Source organism: Ranitomeya variabilis, chromosome 8 (genome assembly GCF_051348905.1).
Source record: "Ranitomeya variabilis isolate aRanVar5 chromosome 8, aRanVar5.hap1, whole genome shotgun sequence".
Taxonomy (NCBI): domain Eukaryota; kingdom Metazoa; phylum Chordata; class Amphibia; order Anura; family Dendrobatidae; genus Ranitomeya; species Ranitomeya variabilis.
Genome location: NC_135239.1, coordinates 184,048,610 through 184,060,174, shown reverse-complemented (window position 1 = coordinate 184,060,174; position 11,565 = coordinate 184,048,610). Strand labels below are relative to the sequence as shown.

Below are 11,565 nucleotides of genomic sequence, written 5' to 3'. Positions count from 1 at the left end.
ATAGTAAAAACATCTAATGTTAAAAGTAATTAAAAAAAATAAAAAATCATTAGATACTTACCTTCCGCCGCCTTTCCCGCTCCTCGCGATGCTCCGGCCGGTCCATGCAAGCGGCACGTTCCGGTGGCAAGGATGCGCGAGAAGGACCTGCCGTGACGTCACGGTCATGTGACCGCGACACGGTCATGTGACCGCGACACGGTCATGTGACCGCGACGTCATCACAGGTCCTGCGCGAAAAGGACCTGCCCTGGGACCGGAAGCTGCCACCTGCACCCCACACAGGCGACAGAACTACAACGCGCCTGCGGAAGGTGAGTATATGTTTATTTTTTATTTTTTTAACCTGTGACATACGTGGCTGGGCAATATACTACGTAGCTGGGCAATATACTACGTGGCTCTGTGCTGTATACTACGTCGCTGTGCAATATACTACGTGGCTCTGTACTGTATACTATGTCACTTGGCAATATACTACGTCACTTGGCAATATACTATGTCACTTGGCAATATACTACGTGGCTCTGTGCTGTATACTATGTCACTGGGCAATATACTACGTCACTGGGCAATATACTACGTCGCTGGGCAATATACTACGTGACTGGGCAAGATACTACGTGGCTGGGCAATATACTACGTGGCTGGGCAATATACTACGTGGCTCTGTGCTGTATACTACGTCGCTGTGCAATATACTACGTGGCTCTGTACTGTATACTATGTCACTTGGCAATATACTACGTCACTTGGCAATATACTATGTCATTTGGCAATATACTACGTGGCTCTGTGCTGTATACTATGTCACTGGGCAATATACTACGTCACTGGGCAATATACTACGTGGCTGGGCAATATACTACGTGGCTGGACAATATACTACGTGGCTGGGCAATATACTACGTGGGCTGTGCAATTTACTACGTGGACATACATATTCTAGAATACCCAATGCGTTAGAATCGGGCCACCATCTAGTACACTATTAATGACATTCCATATACTCACGAGTGCTGCAGTAGAGACTTCACTGCTTGCCCCATTCCAGGACACCAGGGGCAGAGGCTAGTGCTCCATATCGGCCCCAGCACAGGAGGACACAGGGAGCTGCTGCCTCCTCTATGAGAATTTGCAGACAAGATCTCCCCCTCCTCCTCCTCTTGGTCCGACTGCCTCCTGTGATCTCAGGATGGCAGCTGCAGAGGAAGGAGTTGTGGAGGGGACAACGTACAGAGGCACCAGCAGGCAGTGTCAGCATCTATTCTCAGGAATGCTGGGGGCTGGGGGTCCTTCCTGCAGTGGAGGGAGCAACCCTACATCTGGAGCCATGAGGGGCAATATCAATGTGTGACACTGCCACCTACTGGCCACTATAATTGTCACACACTAAGGAGATTTCTGGCTCTGACCTCCTCCTGCTTTGTCACTCACTGCAGATATGTATCCTGATCAGCCGGAGGGTGAGGGGGAGAGAAGACAGACGAGGTGACAGTGCTGGAGGTGGCACCGAGCTCTGCACAGGAGCAATGCTCAGGACTTTGTGCATCGGGTCTCATGTACTGAGCTCTCCCACTGCCGCACTGCAGGTGGCGCCGCCTGAGGCAACAAGCTCAAGTTGCCTCATTATAGGTGCGCCCCTGGCCAACCCTATCTGATAACCTAAAATCCGCTTGTGAATTTCCCCGAAATTCTAAGACAAAAAATACAAAAGGAGGTGGAATTAGGTAGAATAGCAGGCCCCTTTCAGTCGCTGCTCTTCAAAAATATCAAAATATCGCCATTAGGCATTATTCCAAAAAAAGGAACCCGGTAAATATCGTCTGATCCATCATCTGTCACACCCAAAGGCAGAATCTGTTAAAGACGCTATCTCCCCAGAAGAAGCTTCTGTCACATATGCGTCTTTCGATAAGGCGGTCGAATTAGTCCAGGCTAGCGGGACCCGGCGCTCTGTTAGCTAAATCCAACATAGAATCGGCATTCTGTGTACTACCTGTGCACCCCGAATGTTTCCACCTACCGGGATGCAAAGTGGACCAGCACTATTATTTTGATATGTGCTTACCAATGGGATGTTCCATCTCATGTCACTATTTCGAGCTATTCAGTACCTTCTTGGACTGGGTAGTTCGGTACGAAACAGGCAGCAATTCCCTGATTCACTACCTCAATGATTTTTTGTTCGTCAGCCCAAGAAATTCTAAACTCTGCTCCTTCCTACTAGAGAAATTTAAGGCTGTCTCATGGCAATTCGACGTACCGTTATCGCCCTAAAAAACAGAGGGACCATGCAATGTATTGCCTTTCTTGGGCATGGAAATAGACACCAATTCGATTTTCACTTATCGGGGATAAAATACAAAAATAACAGCAGATGTTGGAAGGCTTCTGCAAAATTAAAAAAGTAACCCTCCAGCAAATGTAGGCATTATTGGGTCTACTGACATTCGCCTGCCGTGTAATGCCGGTAGGCAGAGCATTCTCGTGCCGACTATCATTGGCAACCAAAAGCGCTTCCCAGCCCAGCCATAGAATTAGGCTCACGTGCGCATTGAAAGCAGATTTACTAGTATGGCAAACGTTCCTGCAATCTTACAATGGTCACACATTTGTCATGGCTAGAGAGACTGCAAGCAAGGACCTAGGGCTGACAATAGGGTACAGCAAAAAAGAGGGTTTTGCAGCAATCTACAAAAACCATTGATGCAAAAATGATTGGCCGCAGTTATGGACAACATCAAACTGGGGGCGCGATCCAGTCCTATGGGAAATGTTTGCAATAGTGGCGGCTGTTGAGATATGGGCTAATCAGCTGAGGAACAATAACATTCGTTTCCAAACAAAAAATCCGAAACCAGCAAGGAGTCTAAACCACATGTCATCTTCATCCTTGCCCATACTTGCCCTCTTAGGCCTGTCCCACACGTCCAGATAATTCTGGTACTGGAAAAATCGGTACCGGAGTTATCCGTGTCCGTGAGCTCACGTAGGCCATCCGTGTGCCGACTGGGTACCACACGGACCGTGCAGGAGACAGTACTAGAGATAAGCGCTGTCCCCTGCATCTGAGACTGAGACTATTGCATGACATTATTTCTATATCCCCATTAGTCTGCACATTGCAATACGAGACGGTCCTCATATCCGCAGCTTTTGCGGTCGCCTTTTTCTTACTACCACGGTCAAAAAACACGTCGGAAGGAGGCCTAATTAACGAGGACATAGTCATATGCAGCGACGCTCTGCACATTCGGGTGAGGAAATCTAAGTGCGGTCAACCGGTAGAGGCACTTGGTTCCTGGTTAGCTCTGCAGATGGCCCAGTTTGCCCGCTAAAAATCGTCAAAAGATACGCCGGAATAAAACACGCAAGTAGATTTTTCTTCACTCACACAGACAGGTCCCCTCTGACCAAGTACCAATTCCAGGCAAAGTTATTATTATTATTTATTGTTATAGCGCCATTTATTCCATGGTGCTTTACATGTAAGGAGGGGTATACATAATAAAAACAAGTACAATAATCTTAAACAATACAAGTCATAACTGGTACAGGAGGAGAGAGGACCCTGCCCGCGAAGGCTCACAATCTACAAGGGATGGGTGAGAATACAGTAGGCGAGGGTAGAGCTGGTCATGCAGCGGTTTGGTCGATCGGTGGTTACTGCAGGTTGTAGGCTTGTCGGAAGAGGTGGGTCTTCAGGTTCTTTTTGATGGTTTCGATGGTAGGCGAGAGTCTGATGTGTTGTGGTAGAGGGTTCCAGTGTAGGGGTAATACGCAAGAGAAATCTTGTATACGATTGTGGGAATAGCAGATAAGAGGGGAGTAGAGAAGGAGATCTTGTGAGGATCGGAGGTTGCATGTAGGTAAGTATCGAGAGACGAAGTCACAGATGTATGGAGGAGACAGGTTGTGGATGGCTTTGTACGTCATGGTTAGGGTTTTGTACTGGACTCTCTGGGCAATGGAGAGCCAGTGAAGGGATTGACAGAGGGGAGAGGCCAGGGAATAGTAGGGGGACAGGTGGATTAGTCGGGCAGCAGAGTTTAGAATAGATTGGAGGGGTGCGAGAGTGTTAGAGGGGAGGCCACAGAGCAGGAGGTTGCAGCAGTCAAGGTGAGAGATGATGAGGGCATGGACTGGGTTTTTGCAGATTCTTGGTTGAGGAATGAACGGATTCGTGAAATATTTTTGAGTTGAAGTCCGCAATAAGTGGAAAGGGCTTGGATATGTGGTTTGAAGGAGAGATCAGCGTCAAGGATTACCCCGAGGCAGCAAGCTTGTGGGACTGGGGAGAGTGGGCAGCCATTTACTGTAATGGATAGGTTCGTTGGGGGGGTCGCGTGAGATGGGGTAAAGATGATGAATTCTGTTTTGTCCATGTTAAGTTTCAGAAATCTAGCAGAGAAGAAAGATGAAATAGCAGATAGACATTGAGGGATTCTGGTTAGTAGGGAGGTGATATCTGGTCCAGAGATGTAGATCTGTGTGTCATCAGCATAGAGGTGATACTGAAAGCCATGAGATTCTATGAGCTGTCCCAGGCCAAAGGTGTAAATGGAGACGAGCAGGGGCCCTAGAACTGAACCTTGTGGGACTCCGACAGATAGGGGGCGAGGTGAGGAGGTGGTGTGTGAGTGGGAGACGCTGAATGTCCGGTCTGTTAGGTATGATGAGATCCAGGATAGGGCCAAGTCTGTGATGCCAATGGATGAGAGGGTCTGTAATAATAGGGAATGGTCCACTGTGTCAAAGGTAGCCGACAGGTCAAGGAGGAGGAGGACAGAGTAGTATCACTTGCTCTTGGCGGTTAAGAGGTCATTGGTTAAGCTATGCTTGGAAAAAAAATGGCGCTAATGCAAAGGAGTACGGAACACATTCGTTCCGGATCGGGGCAGCCACAGAAGCAGCTAGGGCAGGAGTGTCGGAGGCCGAGGTACAGAGAATGGGTCGTTGGAAATTCGCATAAGACCTGATTTGCTGAATTAACATACGTTATCTCTTACAGGAGAAGAAGTTTGGGTGGTAGGACATTCCATTGTCTATTGGGTGGAAAAAAGGGCCAAACTGCGGTCAGAAGGAAGAGATCTTGGCCTCCCAGGCCTAGAAGTTAACAGGAGGGGTATCAGAGGCCTCCAATGGAAACAGGTGTTCAAAGAGATGGTTGACATATCAAGGACGGCAAAACGCCCGGTGATAATGGTGATACAGGTGGGTGGCAACGATCTGGGCAAGCAAAAGGTGGCTGATCTGTATAAATGGATGACAACAGACTTGGAACGCTTCAGCTGTTTATTGACGAATATGATACTGGTGTGGTCAGAGATGATACCACGAGCCATCTGGCGTGGCGCAAGAGATAAAAAAGCCATAGAGCGCACCAGGAAGAAATTCAATGCTCGGATTGGAAAATTTGTGCGAGGAAAAGGCAGTATTATAATTAGTCACCACCAGCTGCAAGGGGATAACACAGCGTTATTAAGACTGGACGGAGTTCACCTGACGGACATTGGCCTCAATATTTTTCTGTCTGGCCTACAGGATGGGGTTGAAGAGGCCCTAATGTTGAGGGGTGGGGTCGGAGTCCCGAGTAGGTTATACACGGGGTCCTCCGTGGCGGAAGAAGCGGAGGAGGTCAAAGGTTCGTAACTGCTCGTTGGGCCAACTCGCCTGTCGATCGTGGACAGGAGCTCGGCGCGAGCCACCCGTTACAAAATGTAATTGCCCTTCCTCTGCTTATGTAATTAATAACCTATGACCGACCTGATCAACCCACCTAGGACTGTCTGTGCATCATTGCGGGATTCGTGGAATGGGGGAAGGCAATGGTTATGACACACAGGTTTCCACAGTCTGGCAGGCGCGGTACTGCATAAGGGGCGTGCCTCTGACTGTGGAGCCCATATAACAAACAACAATAAAATACGGTCAGTGCCCAGTCCCCCCCCCCGCACCACTCCCCTTGGTGATGCACTAATTGGGATGCCCCAGTCGGCCAATAGTTCATAAAGGGGAAAGTGCCTACGGCCACACCTACAGGGGTTAAATCCAGGTGTCCGTGCCATTACCTTCCTCTTTTCACCGTGAACACCTGGAAGCTTTTGTCCAACCCTCCCTCCCTTATAGTGGTAAATAGGGGTAAATGGCCATACTAACTGGCGGATAGAGGTAAATGTGTGAATGATATGTAAAAAAAAAAAAAATGTGTGTGTGTAAATATAACTAATCATGTTAACTTTATTAAGTCACAGCGGAAGACGAGGAGGAGGGCAAAGGTTCGTAACTGCTCGTTGGGTCAACGCGCCTGTCGATCGTGGACAGGAGCTCGGCGCGAGCAGCCCGTTACGAAATGTAATTGCCCTTGTCTGCTTATGTAATTAATAAACTGTGACCGACCTGTTCAACCCACCTAGGACTGTCTGTGTCTCATTGCAGGATTGGTGGAAGGAGGGAAGGCACTGGTTACGACACACAGGTCTCCATAATCAACAAAACCACTGTCAGGTAGACCAACAACACACAACTGCCATGAAAATTGTTCGGGATGCAAAGAAAAACCCACATCGGCTGAAGTACATGACTCTCTGAAAACTAGTGATATGGCTGTTTCAAGATGCACAATAAGGAGGCAATTAAAGAAAAATGGTCGAGTCACCAGAAGAAAGCCATTACTGCACAAATGCCACAAAGTATCTTGCCTACAATACGCAAAACAGCAGAGACAAGCCTCAAACATATGTACTCCCACATAGCCTTACATCTCCCATATAATTACCCCCCATAGTCCTACAACCCCCATATGTACCCCCCACAGTCCTGCAACCTACCACTTCATCGCATTCAAACAGTCCCTCACTACTTTCAAGACCACACTCGACACAGCAAAGCAAACCTACTTCTCATCTCTCATATCCTCCCTGTCTCAAAACCCTAAACAGTTATTCAACACCTTCAACTCTCTCCTCCGTCCCCCAGCACCTCCTCCTTCACCACTCATCTCAGCTGAAGATTTTGCCTCATTTTTCAAGCAGAAGATTGAGAACATCAGAGACAGTTTTAGTGGACAACCCCCAGAGCCCTTCCTCCCAACTACCCAGCCCTCCACCTTCAAAACCAACTTCTCCACCATTACAGAAGATCGACTCTCCACCCTACTCTCAAGATCGCATCTCACCACCTGTGCACTTGACCCGATCCCATCCCACTTCATCCCAAACCTCGCCACAGTCTTCATCCCAACTCTAACCCATCTCTTCAACCTATCACTAACAACTGGTGTTTTCCCCTCAAGCTTTATACATGCCTCAATCACACCTATCCTCAAAAAACCCTCTCTTGACCCATCCTCCGTATCTAGCTATCGCCCTATATCACTCCTCCCCTATGCCTCAAAACTACTGGAACAACACGTCCATCTTGAACTGTCCTCCCATCTATCTTCCTGCTCCCTCTTCGACCGCTTACAATCAGGCTTCCGGTCACACCACTCCACTGAAACTGCCCTAACTAAGGTTACCAAAGACCTATTAACCGCCAAGAGCAAACGACACTACTCTATCCTCCTCCTCCTGGACCTGTCGGCTGCCTTTGATACAGTGGACCATTCCCTATTACTACAGACCCTCTCATCCCTTGGCATCACAGACTTGGTCCTATCCTGGATCTCATCATACCTAACTGACCGAACATTCAGCATCTCCCATTCACACACTACCTCCTCACCTCGCCCCCTATCTGTCGGAGTCCCGCAAGGTTCAGTTCTAGGGCCCCTGCTCGTCTCCATTTACACTTTTGGCCTGGGACAGCTCATAGAACCTCACGGTTTTCAGTATCATCTCTATGCTGACGACACACAGATCTACATCTCTGGACCAGATATCACCTCCCTACTAACCAGAATCTCTCAATGTCTATCCGCTATTTCATCCTTCTTCTCCGCTAGATTTCTAAAACTTAACATGGACAAAACAGAATTCATCATCTTTCCCCCATCTCACGTGACCCCCCCCCAACGAACCTATCCATTACAGTAAACGGCTGCCCACTCTCCCCAGTCTCACAAGCTTGTAGCCTTGGGGTAATCCTTGACACTGATCTCTCCTTCAAACCACATATTCAAGCCCTTTCCACTTCCTGCCGCCTTCAACTCAAAAATATTTCACGGATCCGTACATTCGTAAACCAAGAATCTGCAAAAACCCTAGTCCATGCCCTCATCATCTCTCGCCTTGACTACTGCAACCTCCTGCTCTGTGGCCTCCCCTCTAACACTCTCGCACCCCTCCAATCTATTCTAAACTCTGCAGCCCGACTAATCCACCTGTCCCCCCGCTATTCCCCAGCCTCTCCCCTCTGTCAATCCCTTCACTGGCTCCCCATTACCCAGAGACTCCAGTACAAAAGCCTAACCATGACATACAAAGCCATCCACAACCTGTCTCCTCCATACATCTGTGACCTCGTCTCCCAGTACTTTCCTGCACGCAACCTCCGATCCTCACAAGATCTCCTTCTCTACTCCCCTCTTATCTCCTATTCCCACAATCGGATACAAGATTTCTCTCGCGTATCACCCCTACTCTGGAACCCTCTACCACAACACATCAGACTCTCGCCTACCATCGAAACCTTCAAAAAGAACCTGAAGACCCACCTCTTCCGACAAGCCTACAACCTGCAGTAACCACCGATCGACCAGCTCTATCCTCTCCCATCCCTTGTAGATTGTGAGCCCTCGCGGGCAGGGTCATCCCTCCACCTGTACCAGTTGTGACTTGTATTGTTCAAGATTATTGTTCTTGTTTTTATTCCTCATATTTTATTCCTCACATGTAAAGCGCTATGTGAGGAGGGGTGTACATAATAATAAACAATATTTTTCCCCCATAGTCATGCAGCCCTCATATATTTACCCCATATATACTCCCCCACAGTCATGAACCCTCATATATATATTTACCCCTACACAGTCATGAACTCTCACATAGCCATGTACCCCCACATATTTACCCCCATATACATTTACCCCCACAGTCATGTTTACGCCCCATAGTCCTGCAACCACCATATTTTCCACTGCATAGCCCACATATTTCCCCCCCCCCACACAGTCCGGCAACCCCAATACATACCCCTGCATCACTCCCTGTATGCCCCATATATTCACTCCCCCCATAGTCATGCAACTATGTACACCCCCTCACATACTTACCCCCATAGTCCTGTAACACCCATGTGTAGGCCTGCATACCCACCCTTTTTTCAATACTCCTTCATACATTAATTTTATATTAGCTTTATACATACAGTATTCCCCAAGATTCAAACTCATGTCTCACGTTCATAGGCTGTTGCTCTACCACTGAGCCACAGGTTATTATGAGAACCACAAAAGAATTGGGTCATTGTGACCTCTATTGCAGGCTCTGAACCCAGTAACACAATATACAGATCCATAGAGATACATTGGATACATAACATTAGATTTCTATGGCCCTGTAAACTGAGGTGAAGAAAAATATTTTTTTTACTATAATATTTTTTTTCCTATAATAGTAGTAAAAATAACAGCTTTGATTTTTCTTCTATGATCAGGACTCCACTAGAACTCAGATCCTCACATGGATAGGCTGTTGCTCTACCACTGAGCCACAGCTTATCATCAGAGATAAGGGAGAATTTTGTCATCCTGACCTCTATTACAGGCACTGAACCCACTAATACAATATCCATGGAGATATATTGGATATATAAAAATGTATTTCTATGGTCCCTGTATACTGAGGTGAAGAAAAATATATATTTTTTCCCTATAGGCTGTTGCTCTTCCACTGTATATTGAGGTGAGGAAAAATATTTTTTTTGCTCCTATAAAGGTAGTACAAATAATAACAATGCCATTCTTTTCTCTGATTCTCCACAGCATTTGAACCCACCATCTCAACATTACAGGAGGGAGGGTAAAGCTACTGAGCCACAAGCTCTGGTTGTTTTACTATGAGGCAGATTGCATAGAGATACATTGTGAACAGCGAGATAATACGGTTTTTACATCCTATAAAATTAATAAAAACATAATAATGAAAAACACTTGATAATAAAAAAAATTGCATGTTTATTATTTAAATGGAAAACGCATTCAAAAAGCACAAAGACATATTTTGTGTCACTGTAAAAGAACTGCTTACATTTTTGTGCCAGGAGCAGTGTGAAAGACTGGTGGAAAGCATGCCAAGCCGCATGAAAGCTGTGATTAAAAATCATGGTTATTCCACAAAATATTGATTTCTGAACTCTTCCTGAGTTAGAACATTAGTATTGTTGTTTCTAAATGATTATATTATGAACTTGTTTTTTTTTGCATTATTTGAGGTCTGCAAGAAATGCATTTTTTTGTTATTTGGACCATTTCTCACTTTCAGAAAATAAATACTAAATTTATTGCTTGGAACTTCGGAGACATGTTGTCAGAAGTTTATAGAATAAAAGAACAATTTACATTTTACTCAAAAATATACCTATAAAGAGAAAAATCAGACAAACTGAACATTTTGCAGGAGTCTTAATTTTTGCCAGAGCTGTATATACACAGCAGGAGTAACTGGACATAACAGGATTCCCACGTGTCGGGATCACTCCCTCCCAGTCTCCCTCTGCTGGATACAGCTGGTATTGCACCTTTGCTGTGACGTCCCCGTTTCACTTTCTATTGCAGGGAGGGTCTTTCCAAGTCTGGTGATGATCTGTCAGCCGATGCCAGGAGCCGAGCGATGATCCTCCGGTACCGACCATGTGAGTACATGATGTGTGTGATGTATCTGCTCCTATTCACATAGTGAGACCATTGTTACAATGGAGGCCGGGGGGCGGCTGCACTACTCCGGGGTCTGTGTAGTAATATTGGGGCAGTGGGTGCCGAATACGTTACAGTTTGGGGGTCACAGATATTGAGGGAGTGGGAATAGTTAACCCCTTGCTTCCAAGAAACTTGCATTGTGTCTTTTCTCCCTTGGAGGAAGTGAATGTCACAGGTTAGGAGTGTGGCAGCCGGTGGAGGCAGCAGGTGACAGCACACCGACAGGGACACAGCTGGCACCATGGCCATCAAGCAGCCAATCACAGCTCAGTTGCTAGGTTTGTAAACAAAACAGTGACCATATTGGTTGCTATGGCAACTATACTCATGTCACATGTAAAGTGTTTACAAATAAAAAAAATAATTTAAAAAAAAGTAAAAAAAAATGTAAAATGAAAAAGAAAAAAAAAATGTTTACTTGGGGTGGAATTCTTTGTTTATAGATGGAGAAAAAAAAAAGGGTTCCCCTTCCGAAAAAAAATAAATGTTATTAAGAAAAGATGGTTCTTGGAAGAAGGGGAAGAAAACTGCAAACGTGAAAACTAAAATTGACTGCAGAGGCAAAGGGTTAACAACATTCAGGGGAGCGGATGAGGAGCTAGTCAGCATGTGACCGCAAATATGCAAATCACATATTTCTGGTCACGTTACGGCGGCTCAAACTGGGTAACACAGACGAATCCTTTGTATTCTGCAAGCTGAAC

The 11,565-nt window shown here is 46.3% G+C and overlaps 1 protein-coding gene across 1 annotated transcript in view; it reads left to right on the top strand.

Moving 5' to 3' along the window:
* The first annotated feature begins 10,673 nt into the window (after positions 1–10,673).
* CARD19 (caspase recruitment domain family member 19) overlaps positions 10,674–11,565 on the top strand; it is a 33,327-nt gene continuing 32,435 nt past the window's right edge. The window contains exon 1 of the mRNA XM_077278124.1: positions 10,674–10,797. Within this exon, the coding sequence (XP_077134239.1) occupies positions 10,776–10,797 (22 nt within the window). The 5' untranslated portion in view covers positions 10,674–10,775. The remainder of the gene's footprint in view (positions 10,798–11,565) is intronic.